Below are 15,533 nucleotides of genomic sequence, written 5' to 3'. Positions count from 1 at the left end.
ATGACAGAGCCACACAGTGCAGTTGGTGGGAAAACTAGGTGGGGAAAACAGACAAGCAAGGAGCAATACAAAGGTGCTGTAAAATGGGCGTTCCAGGGACTCAGACAAGGCGTCTTGGAAGAAGAGGTTTACAGTTTGGACCGTTTGATGGGACAGCAGTGCTGGTTCTCTTCTGAAAATTAATCCAAGCCATGTGACAGCCACTGTCGTGGAGAAGAGCCGTAAGGCAGCCTTTCTCAGAAGCCAGACATCAGAAGCAAGTCTGCAGAACTCCTGGCTTTAGATCATAAAAATGTAGGTCTTGAGGGGAGCCGACGTCTTACTGGTTTCCTAGAAATCACACGGAGAAACTGCTGCAGAGTGATGAAACAAGGGCCCCAAGGCCCACACGGATCATTTGCAGGGAAGCAGAAAGCAGTTCTCTGTGTCTCCTGGGCTCCTTAATGGAAGAGATGCACAGCTGTGTCTTAGGAAACATTATCTCAGAAACATTTCAGGGTTGGCCTCTGCTTGGAAGAGACAGCCAGAGAAAAAGAGGAGGCTTGCTGAGTCCATTTGATAACACTAACAGTGAGACCAGTATGCATTCTTCCAAGGCGTATTCCCTGAGCAGTTCGTGCCAACACTAGGCTGTAGAGGTGAGCCACATGGATGCTTTCTGTAGCTCACGGTACCTGAACACTTACACTGTGTGCCGATATGTTCTCACGTAACCCTCTCCCAGCGTTTTGAAGATGCTACCATTGTGCCCATTTTATAGGCAAGAACATCAAAGCTCTGAAGGATCAGGTCACACTGGCCATGAGAAGCCAAACCTTGGCCCCTCAGAGGTTGTGTGCCAGTGGTCATCTTTACCCAGGGTTGGTGGATCTGATATCATTGGCTCTCTGAACCCAGCCACAGCACCCAGGGGTGGCAGTGGCCCAGTGGTTCTGGGCCCCAGCTGTTGTGATTTCAGGCTCTGTCACTTCACTGGTGGAAGAGGTGAGGGACATATGCAGGACTCTTTTAAGACCATGGAAGCTAATTAGGCCCCTGACATTGCCTTCTCCCTTGTCGCCCACACACCCAGGGGTCATGGCGTCATTCGCCAAGGAGGGCCCCCATGCCTTGCTGTGATGGGGCCGCCCCAGGGGTGTTGAACTGCCACTCCTACCCCTTCCCTGGGTTCTCAGTGCAGCAGCCTGAGATCCCAGCCCTCCCTTCAGCTGCCTGGAAGTCAGACTCTCTGCTTCTCTGCTCCAGGCTCTGGGGAGGCAAATGAGCTCCAATCTCACAACCACTGTTCTCAGCTCCTTTCTCCTTGTGGCTTCTTAGTACAGAAGTTTCTCTGGTTACCCTGCGCCCTTCCCCACTTTGGGAAGATCTGTTCTCAATCAGGACAAGAACAAGGGCATTTTTCCATTTGGATGAGTTTCTTGTGTCTGTTTATTAAGTTCAGCTTGAGCTGAAAGATTTTTATCACATTGTCTAAGTGAAGGCAAGTGCTGTCTTGAGTTTCTTGCTAGACTTATTACAAAAGTGACTAAAGAGCCAGAAGAAGGAATCTTTTCCTCTGGGTACAAACAAGGTCAGTCTTCAAAAATGTCAAGTTGGCAAGACAGTCTGAGAGAAGAGCATCCTTAGCCATTCATTTAACAGAGATTATCTGAGCCTCTGTGCCAGGCCTTGGAGAAGGAAGATGAAAAAGACAGGGTTCCTTTCCTCGTGGAGCCAAGCACAAGCGTGCCGTGACCCAAACTGTGACGCTGGTGTTGCAGTGGTGAGTCCCCCCAAGTGCGCATGGCCCCCTCTGTCAGGGGGCACCGTGGAGCCTTATAAGCCATTCTTAGTCTTCAGCTGTAGAACTCTGTGGCTCTTAGGTGAGGGCCTGCCAACATGTGCAGCGTATCAGTGTAACGGGATTTTCCTCAGTCCAGAGGTTCTGATGCATAGATCAGTAGGTCAGTTCGGGCAAGTGTGTTTGGAACATGTTGCCCTGGTGAGTTGTGATTTTGGAAGCCACAGATGGAGCCAGCCTCGTCCCAGCACATGTGAACAGGGAGACGTGAGAGTGTCATGTGAGACACTGGAGACCTTACCCCTTGGGTGACTTCAGGCAACTGAGAGTGGTCACTCCCTGCAGTTGGGAAGGAATTTTATTCAATCAGACTGAGAAGTGTGGATGAAACGGGGAGGCGCTTTGCTGGAAAAATCAAGTCTCTGACCACTTCCTAAACCTTGTAGAGCTGCAGATGCTGACCGTTTACTTCTCATAGTTACTGACAGTATGTGCACTTTTCTTCTTTTTTTTTTTTTTAATCGTATTATTAAAAACAATACAGGTGGTGAGACTCCTTTCTAGACATTTCATAGTTTCAGAGTTGGTGGGGGATGTTTGGGTCTGAGGTTAAGTTGCCACTTGGGACGCCTGCATCCCATATCTGAGTACCTGGTTTGAGTCCTGGCTCCTCCCCCTTTTGATGCAATTTCCTGCTAATGCACACCCTGGGAAGCAGCAAGTGATGGCTCAAGTCGTTGGCTTCTTGAGAAGAAGTCCCAGATAGAGTTCTGAGCTCTCCGCTTTGGCCTGTTCCAGCCCTGGTAGTTGGGAGTGTTTGGAGAGTAAACCAGCCGATGAAAGATTTCTCTGATTCCCAAATAAAATGAAAATAAATAAATACAAAATTTTGAAATTTGTTTATAATTTTAAACTGGAAACTTGCCATCTCCTGTTATCACCAGAATCCAGCCAGGCCACTAGGCTGGACTTAGTTGGTGCAAAGTTTCATAGGAACTCATCTCAGTAATGTGAGCATACCAGCAAAACTGTAAATACAGTGGTTTAGGGTTTCTGCCAGTCCCAAGTGGTCCATGTGTGTTCACTGTTCAGCCACCTGCTTCTTCCAGAAAGCTGGCCAGAAGTCTGAGGAATTGAGGCACCATGCATGAGGGCTGGACAGTACTTCTGCCATACCCACAGTGCTTAAATGGAATTTGAACACAAACTAAGATGATGCTGTTTAGAGACATTGTTTTGTCCAGATAAGTTCTGAATTTCTTCATTTAAGTCAAAGATTTAAAGTACAAAACCCCAGAGGGGTTTATTAAAATGCACAGTGCTAGGATTTAACCTCCGACCTCCTGATGTGATAGCCTAGGAAACGCCCCAAGTCTGCATTTCTATAAAAGTAGCTCAGGTGATTTGGATGTAGGCAGTGGATGGATCACACTTTGGGGAATACGGCACCTAAACCGTAGGCTGTATCAGGTCAGGGCCATATTGCTTTAAATCAAGTACTTAACCCAGAGGCTTATAGGAAGCAGATATTCAATGTATTCTGAATTCAATGAGTGGGTTAAAAATACAAGAATGAACGAGCAAATAAATTAAACTACTGTACTTTCAGAGGCAGCTGAATCTGAAAGAGGCCTGGCCTGATTTTTCATGGATGATGTGGACCCAAAAATGGATAGGCTAACAGCCTGTCCTCCTTTTAATCGGAGCGAGCCACCCTTACATGCTTTTATTCCCTCTTAGTTCAGATCCCACCCGACACTGCAACTGCAAATACAAAATTAACATATGTGTTTAACATACATGTTGAATAAAATTTTGTTATAATTTTATTTCATTTGAGAGACAGAATTCCCATCTCCTGGTTCACTCCCTTGTGCCTGCAATGGCCAGGCTGAGGCCTAACCAAAAACTCAATCTGGGTTTCCCACGTGAGTGGCAGGGACCCAACTACTTGGGCTGTCGCCTGCTGCCTCCCAGGGTGCATATCAGCAGGATGCTGGAATCCGGAGATGAGTGGGGATCGCAACCCAGTTATCCTGTCTGAGATGCAGGTGTCCCACCCAGCTTCTTAACCACGAGGCCAAGCACCTGCCCCAGTATACAAACCAGGGCCATTTTCCCAAATCTCAGCTGAGCTCATCTGAGGACTGTGTCCTGTTCTCTTCTCACTCTAGGAGCAAGCCCGGATGTTGGAAATGGGAATAACTGGCCCAGAAGGCCATGTGCTGAGCAGACCAGAGGAGGTGAGTTGAAGGGATGGCCTGCATTCCCAAGCCTCATGCATACACAGAGCACAAATAAGCAGTGCTGAAAGGTGGTGAGAATCCATGGATACCAGATAGCAGTAGTGGAACATTTCTTTCAAGGACCACTTCTGACTGACCCTAGCTCAAGGGCCCATGAGAAAATCTAAAAGGAATGTAATGTAAGGTCTGAAGATAACACAGGTTGGAGTGCCCTTCGTGGCCATTCCATAGGAGGGTCACGTTTCTCATGCCGTTCTGAATCACTGTGAATCCCAGAGACATTTCCGCTCACTCCCTCATTCCATATCAGGTTTTGAGTCCTGCAAACACTGTTTTGACAGGAGGTTGAATGTGTTTCTTATAGGTGTAATGACACTCGATGTGTGGAATATCCAGATGTGGAAGTTTCCCACGTATACAATGAAGCATGGTTTGCAGCTGTGCTTAGCAGCAAAACCGTGGATAAAAAGTAGCTGCTGGCTGATCCCAGGTCTCTGGGCTGTCAGCAGCTTCACCCAGGGCATAGGGCTAGGCGTTGCCTGCCCAGGTGGCTGAGAACAGGCTGGCCTGGGGAGAGCAGCTTGGGTCTGGCCCCTGAAGCAGATTCAAGGCCCCAGTAAAGTACAGCCCGTGCCTGTGCTGTCATTCCAGACTCTGCAACAGGTACTAGAAAGCATCAGAACCACAAATGCTGCATTCCTGTTGCCGGGGTCTGTTAGAGCCAGGTCAGCAATGAAAATGCAACACACATAGAAAAAAGTGTTCCTATCCTAAGGATGCAGGAGTTCTCACAGCCGAGTGGGCTCCTACAAACTCAGCACCCACCTGGAGAAACGGAATGCTCAGCACCCCACTTTGTGTCCAGTGATATTTGGGTTACCATCTGCAATAACTGGTAATTTTGATAGTGGGCTTCCGGTCACACACAACATTCCCGGAAAGCGTGTGTCTCTTGAATAACACCAGGCCCCTTTCTGTGGAAGGCTTTCGCCTGCTTCTGCGCCCACTGCCTTAGCTCAGCCGTCCCTGCCACTGCTTGGGCTGGGCGGCCTTTACAGCGCAGGTGAAGCTGCTGCCGACTGTGTATGCATGATGGGAAAACCATTTTCATGGCGTGAGCAGCCCAGGGTGATCAGCACAGCACTGTTTGCGAAATGTCCTAAATGCTGGTCGCTGGAAAGATGTGCTGGCACCATCGATGTCTTTAGCAGGAGCCAGGGGATTTCAGAGCAAAGGCTATTTTTGTTCCTTGGTTTGTTTTCTCAACCTCCCCCACCTCCGCCACCCCAGCATCTACTCCCTGTTCCCGTCTCCTTTTTAGTAAAAAAAAAAAAGCCTCCAGACTGCAGATCGCCACAACCCTAGAAGCCCTTCTGGGTGAAGCTGGAGGCTGATGTAACCGTCCATAGATAGTCATGTTGTCCAAGTGCCGAAAACCTGCAGTGCAGGGAGGGAGGCAGAGCCAAAGGGCCAGCGCCGGGGTCACGGGGTCACCGGGGAGCTGAAGTGGTGAGCGTAGGTGTGAAGGGGGAGGAACGCGTGGAGGAGCAGCCAGCCCTCTTCAGTTCAAAGCACACCGAGATGACGCTGTTTAGAGAGCTGGAACCCGAGGCTCAGGATGGCCTCTGCAGAGCGCAGGAGTCTGAGGGCTTGGGGGACACATGGCTGCCTTCACCGGTGGGCGGGGCCTCCAGCGCCAACTCTTCAAGGAACAGAGAGCTGCTTGGGGGTCTCCTGCTTGGCCAGCCAAGTTCTTGGGGTTTGTCTGCTGAGCCACAGCTGCCACAGGCACTGGCTGCTTTGCATTATACAGCCCTTGGGCATCTGCAAGCTATTTTTGGTATTTTTTTTAAAAGTGTTGGGCTGCACAGGCTAACCAGAAAGTCATATCCGTGCAAAATGGAACTGTTGCCGAAGGAATGGAAACATGCCAGTGTCTCTGCTATGAGCCAGATTGGAGTGACTCTGCCTCGGGTTAGGAACTCGGGTGCTCAAGGTCTCCACTGTCAGACCAGTGGCCACCCCTCAGGGAGCCTTTACAGGAGTGAGCTGGTGGCTGTGCAAGGATTAACTCATTCCAGCCTCCCGATGGCCCGAGGTGTCAGATCCTCTTACTGTCATCCCTGCTGTACAGTCAAGGCTGCTGAGCCTTGGGGAACTTGTGCAGTGGGCCTGAGCCCATGGAACTTCTAAGGGCAGAACCAGGAGTCCGATCAAGCCCATCTGAAAGAGCCTGAGCTTCCTCACCCTACGCTTTGCTAATAAAATAAGGGAAAACTCAGTCCTCTTTGCTTGATAAAGACAATGGGCTTGGTTAGCATATTTGAAAACATGAATTCTATGTTAGGGTGGGGTGGAAGGGATCAATAATAATCGGTCTTTGTGGTGAGAATCCTGGGCATGATTTTTGTAAGAATGCCTCCTTATGGGGGGAGGGGGGTGCTGTGGCATAGTAGGCTAAGCCTCTGCCTGTGGTGCTGGCATCCCATATGGGTGCTGGTTCGTGTCCTGGCCACTTCTCTTATGATCCAGCTCTCTGCTTATGGCCTGGGAAAGCTGTGGAAGGTGGTCCAAGTGCTTGGGCCCCTGCACCCTCGTGGGAGACCTGAATCAAGCTCCTGGCTCCTGGTTTTAGATCAGACCAGCTCCAGCCATTGTGGCCATTTGGAGAGTGACCCAGCAGTTAGAAGACCCGACCCTTCCCTCCCTCCCTCCCTCCCTCTCTCTCTCTCTGTAACTTACCTCTCAAATAAAGAAAGAAAGAAAGAAAATCTTAAAAAAAAAAAAAAAAAAAAGAATGCCTCCTGGAGTTAACCCTTTGCTGACCACCTGTTGCTACAGGAAAGCGTTTGAGGGCCCGTGGCGCCAAGTTGTCTTAGCTCCCTTACACAGTGTGGTGGTGTGATTGTGCTTCCCCTGAGGGGACTGGGGAGCGGTGTCCTCCACTCATGGTACCCACAGGGAGAGGGGAGAGGCGGGGGGGAAGCGCCAGCCCGCAGTGATTAAGGACTTGTGCCAGCTGCTGCTCTGAGAAGCGGCTCTCTTTTGATGTCCGTTTCATGGGCAAGGGATAGCGGACGGAGAAGCTAGCTGGAGGTGCAGCTAGGAACCGGAGGGCCTCTGCTGGGGACCCAGGCTGTCTAATCTCACATCCTCTTGGCCATTTGGCCTGACCATGCCAAGGCAACCGCAGGAAGGGCTTGAAATTCAATAAATCTATAGCAGGCTAATGTTTTAGTGGATAATTTGGTATGGCCCGCAAATGTAATAAATATCCAAATGGCCCTTGGCAGAAAAAAAAAACAAAGGTCCCCCACCCCCCACCCCTGCTGTAGGCTTGTAATCAATTTGTGGAGGGGAGGGAATGACGAGTGTGAGAGGCGCGTGCTCCTAACGATTCCCGGGGGCTCTGTCTTGCAGCTGGAAGCCGAGGCTGTGTTCCGTGCCATCACCATTGCCAGTCAGACCAACTGCCCGCTCTACGTCACAAAGGTCATGAGCAAGAGCGCGGCCGACCTCATCTCACAAGCCAGGAAAAAAGGTGATTTGTGCTCCCAAGACCTCGCTGCGTGGCCCTTCCCTCCCTGGCCACCCTGTGAAGCATGCATGGTGTCTGTTTTGCTTGTTGCCTTGCTGTCCAGGAAGCCCCTTTCCGCACGCAGGATCCTGGGATTTCTCCCACTCATTGTGTAGGTGAGGCTTACGAGCATAAGTGGCTTGCCCAGGCTGACCCAGCTTGAATCATTCTTCTGAGTCTTGGTGCATCTTCTTTCTTCCCTGTGACCTTTCGTTCTCATTCACATCGTCTGAGCTTTATGAATGGACACATTAGTCCAGGCTATCTTGGGCGAAAAAAGCCAAAGTTCCACTCACACTGACTCAAGCAAACCAAAGCAAATGATGGGTTGTGGGTACGGTTTCAGGTACGGTTGGATCAAGGAGTTTCAGCAATGTTATTAGGGCTGTGTCCCTCTTATTCCTTCCTTGACTCCTCTCCTCTCTGATGGCTTACCTCTCATTATGACGTTGACAATAATAAATACCAGGGGGTACTTCTTGTCCCCAGTCCGTAGGGGCACAGTGGGGTTGTAGAGCTGCAGCAGATGTCCCAGGGGCACTGTCATGCCCGTGTGGGTCAGGTACTCATCCCTGAACCTGCCCTGGGATGGTGTCACCTGGCCAGGTTGGAGGGCAGAAGGCCGGCGTCGCGTTGGATGACAGCATCAGAACCACAGAGGCAGGCACAGGTGGTTTTAGAAAGGGTTGAGCAGGTCTGCAGAGCAGGTCTGCCTGCACCCCCCGGGGCGGCCTCCCTGCTGCTGGGCTCTGTTTGCCCGCCTTGAGCTTCGCTGCTGTTTCCTCCTGGGTCGGAGCTCTCTTTTCCCTCTCGGTCCCTGTGCGCACAGGCAGAGCAGTGGGCTCAGCTGAGAGGTCGGATTGAAGGGCAGAGTGTTCCTGAGAAGCTGGGCTCTGGATGTGGTCGTGTGGTCGTGAAGGAGGATTTACAAGGCTTGGCTGTCCCGGTGCTGCCAGCGGCCTTCCACTGCAGGAGACCCACGGTGGGTGATTCATCCCCTCAGCTGGTCTGTGAGACTCCGTGTGAGTGACTGGGGCAGCTAAGAATAGTCCCAGCCGTGCCTGCTGACCTGAGTGTACGGCTGCCTGGCCTGCTGACCAGGGGTGACCCTCTTCTTGTAGAAGAATTTTCCTAGTTGTCTAAGCAGCCTTCCTAGCTGGGGGGGCGGGGGGGGGCCTCTGGAGCATCTCCTTCCACACCTGTTCAAGCGAGCCTGCTACACTGTGCTCTCTCTCACCTTCTACATCTCTCAACTGGCTGCTCCTCTGAGTGGGAGTTACAGGATAAGAACCAGGAAGGCAGCTCACCAGCTGTTTTACAACTGGGAGAAAGACCAAAAAAAAAACAACAACAAACCACTGGAGCGCATGAGGGCTGCACTGCTCCTGCCGCACATCTCTCTCCATGTCCCTCGCCATGCTCACCCGCTCATTCCTCCTGCTGATGGCCCCTTCGGCCTGGCACCCGACCTCAGGATGACCCAAGGGCCCTGTGGACCAGGTGCTTCAGTTGCATGCTGGTCTTCGTTCAGGCTTCATGGAGAAAAATTCTTCCTCTTTGTCTCCACCTCATGATTCTCTGGCAAGGAGAGTGAGGTCCACTGTGTCTTCAAGTTGGAAGGGAGGTGTTATTTCAGCGATGAAAACCTCGCTGCTGAGAATGAGGCCAGTCAGCATCTCATGGGCTGCTCTCCTCAGGCCAAGAGTCCAGAACAGGGCCACAGCAGGCCGCAGGTGACTGTCGCCGTCCCCGTGTGTCTAATCTCCAGCCACCCGTGCGCTCTACCAACACTGCATGGCTATTCGGGCTCCTGTCAGGAAACGGCAGTGTAATGAGGGCCAACTCTGAGACGAGTCTGCAGAAGCTCGTGCAAAATGCCGATTATGAAAAAAAAACTATGCATGGATTTCAGAATTTTTTCATCACAGTAAACTTAACTTTCACGTCCTTCCTCTCAGAACTTTGTGAAGTATCATTGTATACCCAACAGTGAGACAGATTAATTTATTATTGTGTGTAAATCTCAAAGAACTCTAAGAGATAGGTGTTATTAGCAGCCTTCTGGAGATAAAGAAGTTGAAGTACACCTAGCTGGGAGAGCTGCTTCAAACCCGTAGAGAACGGTTATCCTTCTTAATCTCCACTTCCACGCAAAGTAGTGTTGAAGAAGAGTTCTTTGACTTAAGCTGTGTCTGTCCACAGTAGTTGAGTTCTTGCCTTGAGTCCCGTTTCATCATGTCTTTGTGGTCGTGTATGCTTTTTTTTTTTTTTTTTTACTAAATACTGAAGAGCCCTTGAAATTCTCATCAGTTACATGTGGATCCTTTATATCGCCACCCCAAATATCAAGGTTGTCCTGTAAGAATCATTGCCACTGCTTCCTTCTTTCATCCATGGCAGACATTGCTAATCAAACATGAATCTTTTCTAGTGAGATGAGAGCATTATTACAGTTCTTCCCTACATGGAATTCCAGGTAACCATTAGTGGTGAATTGTGGTTAAAACAAGACAAAACCTACTTAATTATCCTGGCTGTGAAGGATACAGGTCAGAAGGTAGAGAATACCAGGACTGAACAGAGCACCTTTGCCCCGAGATGCTGGCCTACAGAAACTTGGTACCAACCATCTATGGGGCAGCATTCGCCTTCTGTATCACTCTCCCTTTGTCTTCAGTTAGCTCAACAAAACCCCTTGTATTTTTCAATATCCTTCTCCCTTCCCTGTGTTTTGGGCTCTTAAACTACTAACTCCTGACACAGTCCAGATATGTCCTGGATTATTGCGTTGCTTTGGGTAAGTCTCTCCTTGCCTTGGATTAAGGAGTAACAAACATAATGAAAAACTCATGAGAGAGGCCAACATTGTGGCACAGCTATTTAACCTGTGGCCTGCAACCTCAGCATCTCAGATCAGAGCGCAGATTGGAGTCCCGGCTGCTCTGCTTCTGATCCAGCTTCCTCCTTATGCACCTGGGAAGGCAGTGGAAGACGGGCCATGTGGGAAACCAGGATGGAATTCCTGGCCTTGCTGAAACCTGGCTGCTGGAACCCTTTGGGGAGTAAACCAGCAGATGGAAAATCTCTCTTACTGTTTCTCCTTCTGCCTCTGTTGCTCTGCCTTTCAAATAAATAAATAAAGCTTTAAAAAAGGGCAAAACTCCTGACCCACAGGAATACATTCTACTTTATGGAACCAAAGCACGTCCTGTAAGGGGAGGGCCTAGCTATTCCTAGGGTTGTGGACACATCTCATTCCTGACCTGGAAAAAAGTAGGACATAAAGAACTCAGCGTTTACTGAGCACGTGCCACGTGCCAGCTCCTTCACTCCTCGCAAGCCTGAGAAGTAGCATCATCTCATTGCGTCAATTCTGGGGTGTGGCTATTTCACATTTTAGTCTTTCTGCAATGAGGGTGCATCTTGTAATAAACGTGTACTTTTCCTTTATTTTCATTTGCTTCAAGTTTTAACCTGCCTCAAAGTTTGAGAATGAACATCACATCTTACAACTGATGATGACTTCTAATGTAAGGGCAACATTTAGCATATAGAAAAGCAGTCTTAGAAAAGATACAAACATGGACTTGAACCCAGGTCTGCCTCGGTCTGCTTAGGAACTGTGATTAAATATTCTGGGCCCAGTGCAGCACATATGGATGCAGACTCATCGCCCAATTTCCTACCCTTTCCAGGAAATGTGGTCTTTGGTGAGCCCATCACTGCCAGCCTTGGCATAGATGGAACCCATTACTGGAGCAAGAACTGGGCCAAGGCAGCTGCGTTCGTGATGTCCCCGCCTCTGAGCCCTGACCCGACCACCCCGGACTACATCAACTCCTTGCTGGCCAGGTTGGTGCAGGAATGCCAAGTGGCAGGTGTTCTGTGGAGACACCCTGGAGCAAGCTTCCTGGAGGGCAGGGGCATTCCTAGCCACCAGCTGGACTGGAGTGCACAGAACATGGGCGCTTCTCCATCGACTTTTAAGTGATAATACACTAGGACTATTAATGATAGTAATAGCTGTTAATACCTGTTATGTGCCAAACCCTATGGCGAGAATACATGCCTGATCTTGACTTTACGAGTGAGGCACTGCTGTCAACATTTTACAGATTAGGCAATGGAGCGGCAGAGAGGCCAGATCATTTGCCTGAGTTCCAATAGCTGGTCATGATGACACAACCCAGATTATAGGGAAACTCACTGTCACTGGCCTCTGCAGCCTACAGAGTCATGTCCTCACTCACTCAGATCCCTTTTATTTTGCTATAAACGGTGTGATCTGATCCCAGCCTCACACTCTCCAAGTGGAGTAACCGAGCCCAGAGGGGAAGAAACGCGCCCAAGCTCAGACTGCTAGTAAGAGGGAGGGGGGATTCACACTAAGGAGTCAGACCCCAGACCCTCACTCGGGATATAGGCTTTGGGCCCCCTCCTGCCTCCAGCAGCCACCCTGTTCATGTGGATTTTTTCTCCTTTGCCAGTGGGGATCTGCAGCTCTCTGGCAGTGCCCACTGCACCTTCAGCACTGCCCAGAAGGCGATTGGGAAAGACAACTTCACAGCCATCCCCGAGGGCACCAATGGTGTGGAGGAGCGGATGTCTGTCATCTGGGACAAGGCCGTGGTAAGGCACTGTGGTTGTGGGAGGATGGCCAGGCCGGAGCGCTTGTGGGCCAGATCAGAGCCTGCCACCCCTCACTGAGACAGAGCTATGCTCCCGCTAGGTGTTCTGGGTGCACGTGAACTCTGCTACCTGCAGAGGTGGCCCAGGTGCTTCAGGAATTCGCATGCTGGGGTCTGGGATTCTGAGGAGGCCACTTTATGTGGGCTGCACAGGGCTAGGATGAGACAGATAGAGCTCCTGCATCTGACAGCGTGAGTGGCTGTGCTGAATACAACTGAATTCCTTCTTGTTTGTAGAGTTTCGTGACTTCTTTTAAAGGGCCAGATAGCACCCTGGGAAATGAAAGCACCCTAAAGTCTTCTTGCCCATCAAGGATGCCCTGCACGGAGGGAGTGTGGTCATCCGAGCAGGGCTTGTCTATCTCTGTCTCCTGGCAAGTGACTTGGTCTTATTTTCCTGCTTCGTTATCCCAAGTAAAAAAAAAAAAAAAAAATAGCCATGCAAACACTCTCCCAAAGATTTTAGTGACATTCATAACAAACTCATTATTAAGTCAATTGCTCTCTTAAGTTTTATTGTAAAAACTCTACAGACGTTCATATTAGAGCCAAACAGAATGCATATGAATACTGCTTTATTCATATATACAGTGTGATTTTCTGTTTCCTTTTTTTCTTGCCTCCCAGGGAACTCAAACTAGGTTTTAAACTCAGTTCTTTCCTTACTTAGGCTTTGTTTTGAGAGGAGGGAAAGCATAAAAGTCTGTTTAGGTTTCTTCGCTCACATAGTTAGCACTTGTCTTTTTAAATCCCATTCTATATTTATAAATGTATTAGTGTATATATACTGGGACTATCTGGAATTGTTAGAAAAATTTTTTTTAAATTATCAATATGATACAGGCTCCATAAAGAAGACTTAGAAACCAAATTCAAACACATGCATGAAAGAAAATAAAAATATCTTATAATTCCACAATCCAGGGATAACCACTGTGGTCATTTGACTGAGGTTTTTACATATTTCCCTGTATCTATGCAAATACAGACACCTATCTAAAGAACGAAATCATGATCGCATCCATGTTTATCATGAACTTTGTGTCATCCTTTTTGGATTTAGAAGAGGTAGATATGTAACTATGTGTATATCCAGGGAGAAAGGCCTTACCTCCTGAGCAATAACTTCTGTTTAAAAACCACACCCTTAGCCATTTGCCTGGGTAGCCAGAATAGCTCAGCTGATTGCCTTCTTTACCCAGCAAGTTGCCAATCTGTGCTCACCGCCTCCTGTCTGGGTCCTTCCCTGTATTTATGGTCATTCTGAGCTCAGAAGTCCTACTGTGGTCAGTATTGCTACAGATGAAGTTATAGATACGGGTATAGTTGTGGTTTTGTTTTGGTTTGTATATTTCAATAGGCCACTGGGAAAATGGATGAAAACCAGTTTGTGGCCGTAACAAGCACAAATGCTGCCAAGATCTTCAATCTGTACCCCCGCAAAGGAAGAATATCTGTGGGTTCTGACAGCGACCTGGTCATCTGGGACCCGGATGCAGTGAAGATCGTCTCTGCCAAGAACCACCAGTCGGTAAGGCTGTGCCGGGCCGGAGGAGTGGAGTGCTGGGCCCAGCTGGAGAGTGCGGCCAAGGCGCTGGGTCAGGAGAAACGGGTTTATATGGCAAACCAGGGGAGTTAGGTTAGGACGGTTACAGTAACCGTCCGTCCCCAACTGTTGGTGGCTTAAAACCACTCCTGCTTTCCTGAGTGGGTGGGTCAGTAGTGAGGCTCTGCCCACCCTGGTCACCTGGGGACTGAGGCTGGAGGCGACCTCCCCTTAGCCCGTGATCTCTCGGACTGCTGCGTTTGGGGAACAGGACATCGCAAGTATTGTCCCGCTTCCGGAAGCTTCCCTGCCACTTCCGGCCAGTCCTGCAGCCACCCCTAACGTTGGGGGACAGGAGGCACGGTGGTAACCTCGTGCTTAGAAAGAACCAGAACAGGAACTAGCTGGGGAGCACCTCTGCCCCCTTCCTCGTGAGGAGTTTCACGTGGAGAATAATCATCAGAGCACAGGACCTACAGAAGGAGGGCTGCGTCCTTGGCAGCGAGAATCGCGAGTCCTTTTTCAGCACTGGTATTTCGGGCACTGTGCCTTGTGTTCACCGACTCCATATTGACGGTCGTCCAAAAGTAGCTGCACTTACTACTGTCGTTTTGTAGAGAAGGCGATGGATGCCAGCGCTGCAGCCTGGGCATCCTGACGCTGTGTCCGTAAGCACTTGGCATTAACGCCTTTGCTTGCTGGAGGAGTCAGGAAGTGGGGCGGAATCCCATTTCCGGATGATGGCCTTTGCTTACGCATTGTGTTATCTCACATGATTTAATTTTGTGCTAGGGGAGATCCTTGGGTCTTCCCACCCACTAAGTACAAGCCTGCCGAGTACAGCACCCTAATGGCTGGCAGCTTTTCCTTGGACACTGACAGCAGGGAGATAGCCTCTCAGTTGCAGACCTCAGCAGAGACTGGACACGGCTCTTTGCTAGGAAGTCCAGGCTCTGCCCAGCCAGCCCCTGTCTCCTGGGGCCTCCTCCCCTCTGCAATCTTGCAGGTAGAAATCCGAGCCTTTCCCGGCGACACTGAAGGCAGGGGGCCCTTCCTCCCCCATCCACTGCTTTGCCTCCTGTCTCTAGGCAGCGGAGTATAACATCTTCGAAGGGATGGAGCTGCGTGGGGCTCCTCTGGTCGTCATCTGCCAGGGCAAGATCATGCTGGAGGACGGCAACCTGCACGTGACCCAGGGGGCCGGCCGCTTCATCCCCTGCGGCCCGTTCTCCGACCACGTCTACAAGCGCATTAAAGCCAGGAGGAAGGTGAGCAGCAGAGGCGGGAGAGGGGCTGCACGTCGCATTCGGGCCCAAGAAGGGGCTGGGTGCTCTAGACCCTCGCGGAGGAATCCACGACAGCAGCTGTGCACGCGTCCTGTGCTACACAAGGGCATTCTGAAAGATGTCAGTGGCCACAGCAAGCTCCTTTCAAGTGATTTCTGACATTTTTATAGTGCAATACCAGTAGGTTTTTATAAAAATAAATTACTCTTAAAGGCTTAAAATAAGAATAGTACACATCTATGTATCCCTGTCCCAGCATGTCTGGTGTTGCTCCAGGAGGAAACACGACTTTTAACCCCTAAGTTTCAAATAAGATCTTATTTCTGTCCCTGATTATCTGTACACACACATAGACACACACACTCAAACACACACACACCTGTAACACATCAGCTGTAGTTGGCTTAGGG

The 15,533-nt window shown here is 49.9% G+C and overlaps 1 protein-coding gene across 2 annotated transcripts in view; it reads left to right on the top strand.

The window, feature by feature from the left end:
* DPYSL3 (dihydropyrimidinase like 3) overlaps positions 1 to 15,533 on the top strand; it is a 120,277-nt gene that overhangs the window by 98,436 nt on the left and 6,308 nt on the right. For both annotated transcript variants that reach the window (XM_002710291.5, XM_008255198.4), the window contains exons 7-12: positions 3,955 to 4,023; positions 7,447 to 7,567; positions 11,299 to 11,455; positions 12,091 to 12,232; positions 13,652 to 13,822; positions 14,926 to 15,105. In XM_002710291.5, coding sequence (XP_002710337.1) covers positions 3,955 to 4,023; positions 7,447 to 7,567; positions 11,299 to 11,455; positions 12,091 to 12,232; positions 13,652 to 13,822; positions 14,926 to 15,105 — 840 coding nt within the window. The remainder of the gene's footprint in view (positions 1 to 3,954; positions 4,024 to 7,446; positions 7,568 to 11,298; positions 11,456 to 12,090; positions 12,233 to 13,651; positions 13,823 to 14,925; positions 15,106 to 15,533) is intronic.

This window comes from Oryctolagus cuniculus, chromosome 6 (assembly GCF_964237555.1).
Source record: "Oryctolagus cuniculus chromosome 6, mOryCun1.1, whole genome shotgun sequence".
Classification (NCBI taxonomy): Eukaryota; Metazoa; Chordata; class Mammalia; order Lagomorpha; family Leporidae; genus Oryctolagus; species Oryctolagus cuniculus.
Note: the sequence above shows the minus strand (reverse complement) of the source record. Positions and strands in the feature narration are given on the sequence as shown.